Source organism: Vanessa tameamea, chromosome 2 (genome assembly GCF_037043105.1).
Source record: "Vanessa tameamea isolate UH-Manoa-2023 chromosome 2, ilVanTame1 primary haplotype, whole genome shotgun sequence".
NCBI classification, from domain to species: Eukaryota; Metazoa; Arthropoda; class Insecta; order Lepidoptera; family Nymphalidae; genus Vanessa; species Vanessa tameamea.
The window spans coordinates 3,199,785-3,218,012 of NC_087310.1; the positions used below are offsets into that span (position 1 = coordinate 3,199,785).

Sequence of the window (18,228 nt, forward strand, 5' to 3'; positions counted from 1 at the left end):
TGTAACTAACTACTGAACTTCTTGCCAATTCTTCACATCAGAATCTACATTCTACATTATGAAACTGTGATACTTCGGATTAAAAAATACTTTGAAATACCTACTCGTGTAAAGCGTGTGTTTATTTTAACGATGCGTTTTAATAATATAAATACCGTAATAGTTATTACAAAAAATTATGCAGATTCACACCACGCAATTTAGTATTCCTTTACTAAGATAACCTATCTACTAATAGTGTAATACACATTTTGTTAAATATATAGTAATTGCTTATATTGTTTCATCTTGTCACCCTTCTATGCAGACCTGATTTTCACAGTAACTTTTTTTTTTTTTATTGTATATAATTAAAGGCCACAATATAAATAGTTCGAACTCAATATAAATAATGAAAACTTTTTTTTCTTTTTATCGTAATTGTTCATCACTATATGACATAAAAATGATTATAATATGGAACATATTACATTTGACATGATTTTAAATACAAGTGAAATAGCACCTGCGATATGAGATTTTGTTTATTGTGGATATGTTTTGATTCGTAGTCGTAATTAATAATGAGGAACAATTTTCTGAATATTCTCTACGTATGCTGGGTTCCGGGAACTACACAATTCCATGTCATGTATATGTATATTTCGAATTATATTGTCTTAAAGATTTACACGTACCAAATGGCCCTATTATTAAATATACACCAGCAGATTTGTGACATCGAAAATTACATTTAATAATGTATTTTTTTATTCAAGAAAATTAAAAATAAATAATTTGAGAGTTAATAGCTAACTAACATAATAATGTGTAAATTATAATACGCGTATACTCAAGGGAGTGAGAGAGGAAGCGAAGAGGGATCTTAAACCGCGTCAATATATGTTTAAAAATAAAAACTATAAGAAGCTATTCCCAGAACATGAATTTATACATACGCTGTGTATTCAGAGAACTCCTATAAGACATTTTTATAAATTGCTTTTTTTTTTTTTTTTATAATGTGACTGCAATCACTCAATATAACTCAGTTATATTTATTTTTGTTTCAGATTTAACATTCAGACTACGAGACATTAGTATGTTTAACTAAGAAAAACTCCAAATTAAATTAATGTGCCTATAGAAATAATAAGGTGATATATTCATATTTTAAGTACAAAATATTTATTAGTGTTTAAAAAAAGAAGACAATAATAAATCTATAGTTCGTCAATAGTGTGATTGACAACATTGAATATAACATTCAAAGGCTGGGATATATTGTGAAGTGTTGTTAAACGTAATCATGTTACCCGTGCCGCAAGATCGTTTGTCTGGTCGCCGCAGCAGCTCCATAGTCAGCAGAACGCTTCTCGGTCGCCGAGCTTCAGTTTACGTCACGAGTAACCAACAGGATCCTGCTAAGGTCAGATATACTATCAATACACATAGGCTTTAAGTACTTCTTACATTTTCAGTTTATTAATCAGTTAACCTCCTATTAGTATTATTTTTTATATTATTCAAGCGACTTCTTACGATATAAATAAAATATATAATACCCTATATCACTCAGGAATAATGTAGCTTTCTGTGAAAAACCTTTTTTTATAAATAAAATTACCCTTTTTTAATATTTCTATAGATTATTTGAAATACTTTACCTAGTGATTACATGGAAGAGATTGCTTGTTCAGCAAAAAAGAAAGAATATTTGTGAAATATATTTAACTTTATATATTATATATTATACTTCTTAATACAAAAGCAATGTGTGTTTACTTTAAAGTATAATGTTGGCTATTCTAGAAACTTATATATTTTTTACTTATAAACTGCATTGTACGTCAATATCGAAACGCACAAAAGATGGTCTTAAAGTTATCAGCCGACCGTCAGACGTTCAGATCAGGTAGTTGATTAGTAGCTGAATGTGAACAGAAAATTTACTAAAACTGGTAAATTTTCTTTAATAATATTATAATAATAATAACTGATATGACTTATTTTATACCCACACATATACATGAACACATACAAATAATAATTATTATTTGACAAGACAATTATAATAATCAATATACGTATTATTATCACATGTTTGGCAAAAGTTAAAAATGTGTGGTTTTATAAAGTACATTTTAGCTTAGCATAAAATTGTTGAATCGGCTTTGATTTCTTTAATTGTTACATAAAACATTATATTTTAAGTAATTCCCCAAAACTGAAATGAACGAAAACAACAGCAACCCGAAATGATGGATATCCATTTGTTAGATTTTCATACGAGACATGCAGGTTTCCTCGCGATGTTTTTCTGCCTTTACACAAATGTTGAACTCTAAATATGTATGCGGTTAAAATTCACGTTATATAACCATCAATCAAACTAAGCTCGAACAAAAAACTCAAACTGTAAAATTCTATATGAAAGCTAAAAATAACCACATACATAGAATTATAGAATATCGAACTACAATTGCAATTCATATTGAATATCAATTTCAATTCTAGTTTACAATCCTGAATGTGACTCTGTTCGTGACTTACAATAATGGGTTTCTCCACTCGTTCGTTTGGGTCCAACTCTGACGGAATCGTGTAGTCCCAGAGGTGCAATTCGTCGCTTCTAGTTTCCGAAGTCGATTCTGGAATGATCTAGAACGACGCAAACGGTTTTCTATGTATTTCACGCATTGTAGCTTCTACTATTATTTATTGAATGTTTTAAAAATTATATATATATTATTATATAATATATATATTGTTATATTTTTAAATATATTTTATATATTTTGTATTTTATATTTAAAAATCTATTATGCATGAGTGAGAATAAATAAAGATTCAAATAAATAAAACGCGATAAGGCTTTATGCAAGATGGACTGAATTTGTATCTCACTTTTTAGTAATCACTTATTCTATCGCTTGCACTATTGTTGTATTCCGGTGTAAACGTGTTTCCGGTTGAGTGAGCCAGCGGAAGTTAATTATTATTACTCAAACTCAAACTCAAAAATCCTTTATTCAACATAGAAGCATTACACTTACTTATTGATGGTCAAATTAAACACTACCACCGGTTCGGAACACCCTGACCTGAGAAGAACCGGCGAAAGAAACTCAGCGGGTCTTTTTTTTTGTCAAATTAAGTAGATACATAATTGTATATGAATAGAAACAGCCAGGAGGCGATCGTTTCATTCCCAAGGTGTGCTATCAAACATAAACTCACTAATTGTATAGTAACCTTTCGCACACAAGCGTTCCTTAACAATTTTTTTAAATTTGGCAACAGAAGCATTTTGAACGCTTGCTGTGATCCTGTTGTAGAAACGTATACATTGCCCCACAAAAGAGTTACTGACTCTATACAGTCGAGTAACAGGAGTAACAAGATTGTGTTTGTTCCTTGTACCAATGTTATGAGAATCACATTTTCATTAATATTTTTCCATACATACAAAACATTACAGAATATATATTGAGAAGCAACAGTTAATATCTTAATTTCTTTAAATTTATTCCTTGGCTCCTAGGTTATAGATTGCGCGAATATCCCTCTTCTGCAGCACAAATATAGTATGGATAGCGGCTGCGTTACCCCAAAGCATAATACCTACCGTAGGACATTATACTGTGAAAGTAACTGAAATAAACTAGGCGAGCCGTATCAACATCGGTAAATAATCTAATTTTTTTGACCGCAAATGCCGCAGAACTCAGTCTACCCGCCAATCCGTTTATATGGGGGAGCCACTGTAACTTGGCATCAAGAGTAAGGCCAAGAAATTCAGTTGTTTCAACTGGATCCATCGATTCCCCATTGATAAGTACATCGGGTTATACATTTTGCAGGTTTGGTGTGCTAAATTTTACAATTTTAGTTTTTTTATTATTCAGCCTAAGATTATTTACGCTAAACCAGTGTACTATATCAGACATAGCATTGTTTACATCGTCATATTGTACCTGTTTCCTACTAATTTTAAAAACCAAAGAGGTATCATCACTATTTACAAAGTAATATAATATATCATATAATGACGGCAGTTCAAGATGTAATAGCTAAAATTATCAGAAGTGACATGTTTAGCAATAAGTTAAGTTTTTTACGTCTTCAGGCTTCCTTACCTCTGAAAAAAAAGGAATCCTTATAACATCACTTCGTTGTCCATCTGTCTGTTTTTATGTCCATCCCTTTTTCTTAGGTACGCGTGGATTCAATCAATCGATCATTTCATCAATCTAAATATACGCAATCAAAAGGTATGGCCGTTTATGTCGCAAACATTCGCAAAGATAATCAAAACCTCTATCTTGTAGCACAATTATTGGAAAAAAAACCAAAAACCGTAATGGTTTTGTTACATCAGTGTATATTTGACTGCTGTTGCGGAACCCTCATTGTGCGAGTCCGAATTGCACTTGCCTAGCTTTTTAAATTTAAAACGCAATTCTTATTATACAGAAATATTTTTTAAAATAACACATAAACACATTACACATTAGTTGCATCTTATGTCATCCTCAACATTTCGATTTTAGAATTTATTTCTTCTGACATATTCAAACCGTTTATCTGGACTCCATTCAGGTATATAATAACTTACATTATTCAAAATTTGTTCTATTTGTGGATCGAATCCGTATAAAAATGTTTACATTATCAATGGCTGTCAGTATTACCCGCGGGTATTTGCGGGAAATCCGACGGTAACAGCTGAAAGGAATTTGCATTATAAATCCAGGGCCTGGCAAATAGGCCTATTCGAGGATATAAGTCAACTTCGTGAACCATTACCAGTAGAAATTATAACCGTTGTAATATCACGTTTAACATGGAAAGCAATAATGCCAAAACAGGCTATGATAAATGGGTATTCGATATATTATTAGTCATTTTAAATTTCGAACTATTAATTCGTACCACTAACCGCATCGTTAGCAATAAAACCGTTCCTTGTACAATTTTGTCTTCATTTTATTGATTAACTTTATAAAGTAAAATATCAACCTGTAAAGGTCCCGCTGCTGGGCTAAGTCTTCTTTTCATGGAAGATTCCTCAGGATTTTTTCGTTCACTGCCAAGCACGAGAAGTACTAAAACCAAAAATGAAGCACATGAAAATTTAGCGAGGCAGGGTTTGAACCAGCAGTTGTCGATTAAGGCACGCGTTCTAAACACTGGGCCATCACGGCTTTATAATGTAATTGTTTTACAATAACAAAACGAAATAGGTAATATTTTATTCCTTTAGGAACAAGCCTCCATATTGTTATACTTATTATTATATATATATTTGAATATTTTGGAAATAAACAAAGTTATTTTAACAGAATTTCTACTGGATTCATATTTTTGGAAAGTACGTGATAATAATAATTGGTTTAATCTATATTAAACAGTTGAATTAATAACTATGCCGTATACACAATTAAGTTTTAATACTATAATGTCTTGAGACACAGTTATTTAAATATTTTCTTTTGTTTCCTGAAAGTAAATTAATAGTAATTCCGGAATAGTTGATCGAATGATCAAACAATATATTTTTTTTTAATGTTAATGTTTAATTTTTTATAATATAAGAGAGCCTGGTTACATTTCAAAGTGAATAAAACATAAGAAAAGTAATACGAGTATATACTTTGGAATAGTCTATAGTTTATATCTTATGAAAATATGAAGATCACTAAGCTATTTGAAGGAAACGATTTTTCGCCTTTTGATGTTTCATATATCTATGAACAATCTATTAAAATAATAAATCATTCATTACTAATTAAAATAAACACTACCTTGTCTTGTTTACCTTCACTTTGAAGATTTAAAAATAATAAATTGTTGGTTTGTTCTTCTTTTTTACAATAAGTATTTAACACAATGAAATTACGTTGTAGTGAAGACATATTAAATAATTTATCACTTTTTATTATATAAATTAACTTCTAAAATTTGATGAGATCATTTCAACCAGAATTTTTATAAATCTGATATTAGATTTTTGTTTTTGAAAATTCTTATAAAAAATATGATCAAACTGCTCAAGGCAATTTGGATTGTATTTTTATCTATATAAAAAAAAAGATAAAGGATGAATTATAAAAATAGTGTATTGTGTATGGTAAGGTTACATAAATATATCTTAGTAATTAAATATTTAGGTAGATGAACACTTACCATCAGGTAACGAATATTAGTCGGTTAGTCTGTTGAAAATTAAAAGTATTTATAAATAATGATTTGTTATATGTAAAGTGTTAAAAATAATCGACCCTCCCAATAATAACTATTACGCACTATACGATTCGCGTCAATCATAAGCCATCGTTTGTAATAAATCTTTTTAGAGGTCGAACGTTTTTTTGATAGCCTATAAATTAACACTAATTCTACATATTTTACGATTTTCCTTATAGTTTTACAGATGAAATATATTTAAGCGCATATAACATATTGTAACTCGTGTTTTAACTCAGTTTAACTATATTTTGAAATAAAGGTCGACTTAACTGATACTCAATGCAAACACCGGCGGAAATGTTTACATGTTTCGTTTTTAAATCGTGTTTAAATAAATTTATGAATGGAATAATCTTAAATTCTTGATTGAGATGTGCTAAGCTCTATATAGAATATTTTTTTCCAAGTGGTACGACTTTGAAGTAACATCCACTCGTCAGACGATTTATTAGATAATTTTTTTTTTTTTGGTACCGTCTTTGAGTGAGCTAGTAAATATAACTGGTTCAAGGCTACGTTTAAGATGCCACGGAACACGTTCAAGGTGTGAATAGTATTTATTCATTTACATATATTTCTTGCAATGCCAGTGTCAAGATTGACATCTAATAAGGTGAATGTCTTTGCCTACTAAAATAAATTTAAAAAAAAGATACTTAAAAAAATATTTGTCTCTGGTATTAGTCAATTTGTTAAAAAGGTCATTTTAAGTCTCTGTTTTGTATAAACTTTGTTGTAGTTATTTTATTATTCGAGTCGCTGCTCGACATTTCATGGTTGGAATTTTAAACGAGGATATTTGCTTTATACCTTAAGTTAATATATTTTTGTCACAATCGGATTACACTTATATTATCTTTGCGGATTTACACGAAGGTAAGTGTGTTGTTTTAATTAAAATGTCCATAATAATTAATTTGTAACTCTATTTAATTCGACATTTTACCTAATATTATATTGCTTATTATTTAAACTCAAACTCAAAAATCTTTTTTTATGGTATAGTTTGGCGCCACCAACCTTGGGAACTTATGTCCCTTGTGCCTGTAGTTACACTGGCTCACTCACCCTTCAAACCGGAAAATAACAGTACTGAGTACTGCTGTTTGGTAGTAGAATATTTGTTACATAATATTCATTATAGAAGCATTATAGCGCTATTTATTTCCCTTTCATAGTCCAATAGCTAAGTTCGTCACTAAACTATAAAGGTAGTTAATGTTTTATAGCTACAAATTAAAATTATATATAAGCCTTCGCCACGTCTATCTGTCTGAACAAAAGTAACTCAAAAACTACCGAACGCATTTCATACGGTTTTCATTCACGAGGATGGTTAAGTGTAATTTTGGTGCAATTTGGCTAAAATGTGGAGATGATTCTTGAAAATGTCGAAACAAATCATGCCGATTGAGAGAGTACTTGTACTTCGTGTTCAATTGTTACACGTTTACATCCGATATATGTGAACCTGTATTAAACCCGTAATAAACAGTAATTACTATAAAATTTATATACTGAAAAAAAAAAAAATTAATTCACTGAACGTTAGGACGTTTTATTCTTGTTCGGAGAACAGCGTTCCTTCAATAGCGTGTCATTCATTTGATGTGAACATTGTTGTCTTCTAACGTATTTTCACTTGAAACGTTTTAGTACTAAAAGATAATACTCGTAAGTGTTCGGAACAAATTGACACGATTCTAAACACGAAATGTCACGACGTATTCTACACAACAACTTGTATATATTTTGCATATGACCCAAGACGCTTAACTGGTAGTTTCTTAGATAAGCGCGTTTGATGAAATAAACTTTCCTGTTTTAGAATATAGACTATGCCTCTGGTTTTACCTGTATTAAATTTGACTATCCGTGCCTATTTGATTGACAAGATGAAATTGCCAACAGTTCATCTAAGAGTATCTTCTAATATAACATTTTTCTGTTTAATAAGTCTGCTAGTTTCGCTCGGCAAGTCGTCTGTATAATACAAATTTAGATTCAGATAAATTGAAAACACATTAGCGTGACAATCTTGTTGATACATGAGGTGTCAAGGATCGACTGACAATCGATTTGTTGAGTAAAAACAAACTCAAATTCCTTTATTCAATATCGAAGCATTACACTTACTTATTGATAGTCAAATCAAACACTACAACCGCTTCGGAAAAGAAAATAGCCTGACCTGAGAAGAACCGACTAAAGAAACTTAGCTGAAACAAACATCTTAACATCTTTTATTGATAAACGTACGTAGATATAGAAAATTAATGAAAACTTTGTATTACAGACATGAGTATAACAAGGCTTAAAACGAATACTATATTCAGAAACTTGTACAGACGTAGAAAAATTCTTAAGTTTCTAATATAGAAGATAATTATGTACCTGTTTTATATATCAATGACTTATCGATCGATCTTAAATGATTATAAAACAAATGAAAACCTTACCCTTCTAAATTTTGATTACGACAATAATTGAAATACATAGAATCCTTAACATTTCTAACACATAAGATCATTATATGCCTGTGCTATGTACCAATGACTACTCAAATGATTATAAGAGAAATAAAAAGATGAATAAATACGTAATGAATCTATCTTTTTTTCATTTTATCATTATATCCCTATAATAAAATATATTACTTAATTATTCGTTTTTCGGCCGAATATAATAAAAGCAGCCGAATAGGCCGAATACCGAATAGCAACCGAATATTCGTTGCAAGTCTAGTTACAACGATGTTTTACTTTGTGCAAGACCGTATACCCATACGGTCAGTAACACATCTACCGCGAAGAATTACTTATGATCCTTGGTTTGATCCGGTTTGAAGGGTGTGTATAAACGAGGACAAGGGTCATTAAATCTTAAGACAGTTCACAGAGTTGGTGGTAAAGTTTGCGATGAATAGTACATCAGGCGACCCGTCTGTCAGTCCGTCAGTCTAACGTAGAATGATTAAATATTTTCGGTCCTATGTTATATTACACAAAGAAATTTAATTAATAATCCTTTTTAATTTAATTAATAATGCTTTTCTATTAAGCAGAAGGTTCGATTTCGATTTAATGGCTCATTATTATGATGAAGATATAATATATACTACTAACTACTAAACAGCATGAGATGCTTTTTTATAGTAAGAAATAATACGATACGACTTGCGTGCCATATTTTATACGTTCATGGCACTATGCCAAAAAACTTTCTTTTCAATTGCCAAGACCAATTGAACAAAGTTTAACTCAATCGGAAGAACGATAAGTGAATGAAAGAATACAAATAAAATAAACACTTTTTTATATGTATAATATACTAACAATATTCGTTAATAACACAGTTATACAAAAGTATCAATAAATCAACGTCTTTATGTAAAAAATACTATCAATCAATAATTATTTAATCAATAAATAAAATCCCATTTTATACATTTAGAACAAGATTATCAACCAGGTATAGCTGCAACGCCTTTTTTTTTTTTTTGTTTTTTTTTTGTTTAACGAGGAGGAAATGCATTTACGCATGTCGCCCGGTCGGGGGACCGGGACGGGTATGTGGGACTCAACCGGGAACTAATGCCCCGTGCCAGGGCACGCTAATGCTAATGCCCTGTCCTACCCACTAAAACCATCCTCGGGTTTCCACCATGCCGCCTAGTGGTGAGGCCACGGGATCGCCAAGGGCATGCAAGCACGACCCCACCAGCGGCAGCCGCCGTAAGGCGGCTGAATATTCATGGAAAGCGCGCCTAGTGCGCGCCTTCCCCCTAATCCTCCACGTGGGAAAGTGGCGAAGTCCCCCGAGTCCGCCACTGGAGGCTGGGCGTCAACGAAGCAGACGCCCTGCGGCGGATAAGATGGTAGGCTCCGCCGCTGACCGCCGGTGTAAAACACCTGGGAGGCTCGAGTAGCGAGCCCTCCCACTTCCTCCTAGCCAACGAGGCCACTCACATGGTCCGCCCTGACACCGATCAGGGACGTACTAGGAGCAGCCCAGCGGCATCCCTCCCGCCAGTCTTAGCCGTAGCCGGCGAGCAAGCTCAAGCCGGCCCCGTTGCCCAGGGTACGCCACGAGGAGGCGACTGACATGTACCCCATAGCTGCAACGCCTGAATAATATACATAAACGTTATTCGCAGACATGAAGAAATTGTGACCTCCTGCGTTGGTTGTCAAGGATGTCAAGGTCGTAGAAAGAAAACATCCAACTCAATTCGGCGATCTTTTAATAAAATAATTAAATTGTTAGCTTCTGTTTTATCTTTCAAAAGTAGATGTGTATGGATATGTTTTATTAATATTATAGTAAGCTGTGGGCATAGGTTTTATATTAAGTTACTAAAGTGGACATATGGCGAAAGTTTTTACTGTGATACGCTTTGCACCAAATGGAATCACTATGACTATTAAAAGGTATCTTATTATCTTGACAATATCCAAATCTCTCGTTAGCGAATCACCTCGTTTAGCCTATTTATTACACTATCATTTGTTATATATTCATAATAACTATAGTTATTAAGTTCTCGGGGAACTCCTGAAATAACAGTAACAAAGCCTGATGAAAATCCTTTAATTGTAACAATCTGACTCCCATCTCGGACATTCCGAAGTCAGAAAATTTATAAGATGTATCATTAAGATCATTGAAGGTCGAATGCGAGCCAGTGTAAGTAAAATGCAGTAGAAAGGTAGAAGGTGTCCTTTTGTTTGTCATCACGGCATACGAGTCAGCCTTACACTCAGCCTGCGCTAGTGGATGATTTACATCATAAAATAATTTATCAGCGAAATTAATTAATTACTGTATCAATATTATTTTCGGTAAAATACAGCAATACTATATGAATAATTTGATATCTCCATCAGTCATTTCTGATCCGATTATCGCCCGTGTGAGCAACTCGCCTGTTATAATAACAACAATGAGTAAATATACATTAATCATTTCGTTAACACAAACAACGGCCAAGACCTACTTTAAGATCAATCTTATAGGATTTTCTTAGGCTTATTGTTAGACCTAGTTATGAAATCAAAATTGTTTTCTTTCGTTACGTCAACGATCGTCATCACGAAATATATAGTATTTTTTTTTATTAAGTATCTGCCAGATATATGCCATACTTTATCAGAATGTTTGTTATTATTAAAATTGTTACAGCTTACATCGAAATACTGAGGTAATAATGCACATCTATAATTTTGTTTGATCGTTTATAGATATGCCATTATACACTTATACGAGTACTACATTATACACAGTAGTGAATAAATTATAGACAGCGCGATTCAGGAAAGTGACAATTTCAATCAGCGCCATCTATCGGTACCGGGTTGTAGCATACGCAATTATAAACGCTCCCATATGCGTACGTAATTATTGGTACATATATTTTCAATACGTTTCGGTTTCTTTATTATTATTTATGAGCAGCAGTTTTAAGTCTCGAAGATATAAATACTCTGTAGAGGATTTTAATACACATTTATTATTTATTCTAACAAATTATTGATATCGTATTTAATTAATATTATATTCTTAACATATAAAACATAAAAAATATATAATTATTTTCTTCTATTAAAATGTTCGATATATAAAATCAAATTAATCGATCTCGATTGATTTCACAGAACAAAATTTACTCAATAATAGAAATTGCAAAAAAAATACTAAATAATGAATTCTGACGTAATCACCAAAAATACGTCCCCCTACCCCGTCCCTTACGTCATCAATAATAAGAAAAGCAAACCCCCTTGTTTACGTAGTACTTGAATGCCGCCTAAGGTAATGTATTATAAGACTGCCTGCTTTAATTCGATCACTATAAATAATAAACACATGCATCATGTTTAATCATTCTCATCTGTCATCCCTTGCAGGTAGATTTAGCTCCGCGACATACGCGATGAGGAAGGTTAGACAGCTAACTGACATTGATACTGCTCGATTAGTATATTTTCATAGTATCATGTTCTATGGTATATAAATTTGGTGTAATGCTGCTGATACAGAAACCATATTTATATACGTGAAAAGAGACCCATTATATTTACAATCTCAGCGCTCGAGACTCCCTTCGAGATGTTTCAGCGATACTGTTATGGTATACAGATAATATATATCCAAAAAGTAACAAGGACGGGCCCTTGTATGGGACGCTACATACATTGACATGCTGTCGGCCCTGTCGCAGATCAGGGAGACAATGTTAAAAGCCGGAATCTCCATGGAAAAATTTTGATTCGATTTGTTTTAATCATCCTAATGTTTTACAACTTTATACCAAAACTTTAATACAAAGTCTCAACAAATGTATCATGCTTGGAAAAATAATTTAATTCGATTATTATTCAATTTCAGGGACGAGTTCCCTTGCCTAATTCATAATAAACATTAATAGTAAATCTCAGACATAAAATGTAAAACGAGACCGTTCTAAGTATCGTATTAACGTAAAAATTTGCTACCGAAAAAGATTTTAACGTAAAGGAGCGGTGGTGAAATAGGAGTGAAACAAAATTCCCATTTGCTTTTATCTCGTATTCAAGTATCAAAGAATACACGACACCTGCCGCTCCTCACGTCCCAGATGTTAGAATCAGTTGAATACATTTTGACAACCAATTACAAATTTCTTTTCACTTATTTTCCAGAATAATAAACCTTTATAAAGTTACGTACCGAAGAGGAATTTATTTATTACAAAAGTTTCATTAAAAAAAAAAAAGATCAATAATATATTGCCTCCATACAAAAAACTACTACACCAATATACATAGAACTTACACAAAAGATGAATCGTATTTCGGAGAAAATTTTGAAAATTATTGAGGAATAATACTACTAACTAATAATACTAAATAATAATAATACTAACAAGCGATTAATTGCTTGTGAAAAAATTTATCATAGTATAAATAAAATGAAGTTATTTGAATTAAGAACTAGCTATAAATATGTGTGTGTACATTGTGTTTGTTTAAAAATAAAATACTCGAAGTGGAAAAATACCTATGTCAACAACCTTTGTAATAAAAGCAACTGACCATTCCTTAAAACGACTTTTATTCACGGCGACTATTACATAAAGCGCTCCACCTACGCTTACTCGATCATTTTATAGAACCATATGCTATAGCGAATACAATACTGGTTTATATAATAACGTCAATGAAATATAGAAAATCATATAAGACTAGTTGTCGTCGTATAAAATACCTATAGCTATGTGCTTCTTTGGAGTTCAAGCTGTGGTTTGGCTGTGAAAGCGCAACAGACCGACTGACAGACAGGGAGATTTACTTTCGAATTTATTATTTTTTATTGATTGTGAAAAATGAATAATTATGAAAAAGTTAAGGAACACATTCTGGTGCACTATAATTTGTTCTGCGTGGACGGCTAATCTCGCGAATAGGCACATTATTTTTATGTCCCGACAATCTCAATTGCTCGGCATCTTTACGTTACTAACTTAACTATACATAAAAAATAAACCGGTCTTAATTTATTTTAGATTACGTTAACTGCACTTCATAATAGAATCATAAATATAATCTATCTCGCGAGATTCACATTTTTGTAGTTACGTTCGCGGTTTTCGAGAAAATTGTAATGTAGCCAATTCTCTATTTGTAATCTACATTTTATTCAGTTGTATTTTCGCAATAAAAGTAACCAATATCACGGACATCATCTAATATCTATCGAAAGCAATAAAATTGCTTTTCATATGTAATAAAGATAAATCTCTAAACACTGACAAATGCTGCTCTGTCACGTTTATCTGCAACCGCAATATAATATACACCCAGTATCACATTATTGAGATATATATGTAAATGATCTGTAAAATTTAATTTTGACTTTATATTTTATTATATACTTGAATAAATAAGGCATCTGGCCTATTGGGCCAATTAATGGTAAGTGTGTACTAACGCTCAAATACATTGTCAATATAAAAAATATTGGAATATTACCCATTCCTTGCATCACCATTGTGAGTTGAATGCAATAACACAAAAAAATAATATCCTTTCTTAATTTTTTTTTATAATTAATTTCGTCTTACATCATTTAGATTCATGATAAATATGCCACATGTCCCAATAATAAAAACTAATTTGTCTATAAAACTAGTAAATAACACATATCGAATTTTAATTACATTCAATTTTCATAAGTAATGATATATGCCAGATAATCACTTCTAACATCACTGTGATGAAAAATATTTTTTATTGCAATTTATACAAAATCAAAATATTTAAATTCCGAAATAAATATCGATAAAATATAAAAAATAATTCTCAAATAAATTCAAATTCAGAATTACACGATATTCTCATTAGTTACATGTCTATGATGCCAACAACATCTATCTAATTATCGAATATTAAATTTTCTCAAAATAAGGTTTAAAAAATTCAATCTAACTTCAATCATATCTAACTAAAATCGTCCCTCAAGCAAGTTTTCTAATATAGTTCATAAAAACTTTAAACGAAATTGATATAAACTTGAATATTTGCAGTGTAATTTCTTGAAAACTTACAATAATAACGAAATTTGGAAAATCTTTAGTGCCTAAGTAATATAATAAAACACACAGCATAAACAAACAGCAGCAACAAATAAACTCGAAGATCTTACTAGTGAAAAAGTTAGATAATGTTTTCCACAATATATCGCCTGTATTTATACTCAAAATAGTTTAATACCAACTTCTAATAAAAAAAAGGTATTTCGTTTGTTACACTTTCCTCAAATGTTAGTCAAAAAATAATAGCCTTATACTTTTGCAGTTCAAGTTTGCTTGATACCAAATATCATCAAATTCGGTCCAACGGATCGAAGTCAATCAAAGATCGTCGGTCGGCCGACAAAGACACACAGAGTTACCTTCGGATTTACAATATAAGTATGGAACAGATAGAAGAGTTTAAAAAATAATAATAATCGTGTAAAAAAAAAAAAAAGCCTTCTGACTAATTTCATATTATATTATTTAAAGATAAATTAGAAAAAGTAGAGCATGGCTAAGTAGTCGTAGGCGGTCGGTAGATAATAGAATCAAAATAAGTAATCAAGTTCGCTATCAGCAAATAAGAGTTCGCATAAGCTTGCTGGTTCATTAATGATAACTATTATCAACATGACTGGCGCTATAACTTATTATCGATATATTAATGTATGAGCAATGAGCATGTTTCATAAGCCTCTGTTCCAAATTATTAAGCATATCTTTGTTATTATTATTATAATTTATTGTCTGTGGTCTATCTACAATTCAAACTTGATTTTTTGTGACATATACTTCTGGTATACCTACATATGAATCTCATTTCAAAGTTTGGTTTAAAACAAAATAGTCAAGTCTACAAAAATACAAAAATGACTTTTTTATGTGTTTAATTGTGTTTGAAATTCATTCCGTACTGGGTTCGGAAGGAAGATATTGTGAGAAAATTTGATTGGTGACAATAAATTATGTCAGTTTTATCGAATATTTATCATTATAGATAACTCAGGAACTACAAAAGTTACGCTATAGTGACACGTTGAAATTTTAATTATCCAATTCACACTTCTAAAACTGAATCCATGATAGGTTTTCAAACATTACTGTGTTCTATAGATCTATAGCTCCATTGACTCATGTAGAATCATTCAACTCTTAACACTGTTCTTATTTAAAATCAGTTTCAGTATGATTTGATAGTTAACAAGTTTTCGACGCCCGTTCCACTCCATCAAGGATGGAGTTTCGTTAAATCTATTCTTAGTGGATGTCTACACCCTATAGGGAACCTTCTTGATAAATTTCAAGTTTGTAGGTGTTCTAGTTTCTGAGATTTCGTGATTAATCAGTGAGTGGTATTTCGCTTTTATATATATAGATAAATAAGTTTATATTTTGCAATAAATTAGGTTTCTTGCAGACTTAGACTTCGCCTTTGTTTGAAACGTAATAAAACAAAATTGGGGCGTTGTTGAGTGTTGACTCAATGTATAAACTCAATGTTGACTGTATAAATAATTACTTTTATGAAAACCCACTCGACGGGTATTAATCAAAAGCGTCTTTTTATCTAAAGAGCCGTGAAATATGTTTCTATGTTTTGTAGGCAAAGACTTGAAATTTAATGGGATCCTTCTTAGCTATGAACGGATTTTACGACTATAAACTTGGAAGGAAAAATATGCAGCTTGTTAAAGTTAAGCACGCAGATTTCAAAGCTGTGTGTATAAACTTTTTTTTTATTGAGATCATGAAAACTTTTGATATATAATCCGTGTATCCTATAAATTTTATAATTATTATACTCAATGACGGATATCACATTCTGACACTTTGGTGATGACGCTGGTGTTCTGCATGGAGTTTCGAATTAAATCAAATCAAATGAAAATATACTTTATTTAAGTAGGCTTTTACAAACAATTTTGAATCGTCACTTAACAAACTATTTAAAGTAAAGCTCGGTTCCGGTTCGGAATGTAGATTCTACCGAGAAGAACCGGCAAGAAACTCAGTAGTTACTCTTTTTCAACATCTAAAAATACAGTCATGTTAATTACAATTATATATGTATGTTATGTCTCCTGCCTGGAAGTCAACAAGCATTAACTCCACGCTTTTTTGTCATATATATAATCTTGTATCGAATAATATGCCTTCTTTACCAATGTATTTTTTACAAATGACTTGAATCTATGAAACGGCAAAGTTAAAAATGTCTGCGGAATTTTATTAAAAAAACGGATACCTTCTTTCTCAATTCTTTCAGATTACCTCGACAACCCACTGAATAAAATTATTAGCTACCTTTTTTTAGATAAGACAATCAAAGGCTATCCAATTCACTTACAAACAAAAATTCAACATATTATTAATTTACGTTACTTTTAGCAACAAAAAATTGGAACTATACCAGACCACGAGTAACCGCGCGTCTTAATCTTCCAGTTTAAATTACAATAATTTAAATACTTATAGAACAGACATAATATGCATTTCAGTTTATTTTCAAGAATCGTATTGCGATTAGTATCAATAGAACGCAAGGACGATATATAGAAATAGAAAGCATTGACTAAAGGCAAGATGTTTCTCGCACGGATAAATTTGCGTAGGTCGTTTCACAGTAAGTTATTCGAGCAATTTTGTCGTGCTAATATGAAATGATTGCTAAAGTCATATTATATAGAGGCTTGTATTAAATTTAACTTTAAGAGATTGATATTTTTATTTATCCTTAGTGATACAGGATTTATACCGTAACTACATTTTATTTGAAACTAGCTGTGCCAGCGACTTCATGTGCGCTTGAGTTAAATAAAAAAGTTATTGTTGTAGCCTAAGTTACACTACGTCAGCTTTCTGCCAGTGAAAGTCCCGTCAAGATCGGTCCAGGCGTTCCAGAGATTAGCCGGAACAAACAGACAGAGAGACAGGCAGAAAAAATAAAAAAATAAAAATCAGTGTATGTACCGTATGCATACATACATATACATTTTGTAAAAACCGGTAATTTTAATATTACAAACAGACACTCCAATTTTATTATATGTATAGATATCATACGATATTTGATTTTTATTGACATCTATTGGTAGAATTACTAAACTGTTACAACTAAGATTACCTCTTATCTTGTTCATGAAAATCAAGAATGTTGCTCTACTTTTAAATTTTCTAACAAACGCATTTTACCTTGCAATATTTTTCTTCACTATCAAAACGAATAGAGATAGAATTTCATTACGATAAAAATATATGTTCAATCACAAGACCCGAGATAGTTCAATCCTCAATTATTCAAATTACTTTAGTTTATTATTAAATCGAAAATATGATTCAACAGGGAAATCATGCTAATATCCATTAGCACAATTCTACGCGGTATTGTTTGCATAGAAATTATTTAAAAATAATGTATTTGTTCATATTAATTTATATAATTT

General features: G+C 31.3%; 1 protein-coding gene across 1 annotated transcript in view; it reads left to right on the forward strand.

Moving 5' to 3' along the window:
* Nucleotides 1-1,266: 1,266 nt before the first annotated feature.
* Dcma (decima) overlaps nt 1,267-18,228 on the forward strand; it is an 87,384-nt gene continuing 70,422 nt past the window's right edge. The window contains exon 1 of the mRNA XM_064215515.1: nt 1,267-1,408. Coding sequence (XP_064071585.1) covers nt 1,289-1,408 — 120 coding nt within the window. The 5' untranslated portion in view covers nt 1,267-1,288. The remainder of the gene's footprint in view (nt 1,409-18,228) is intronic.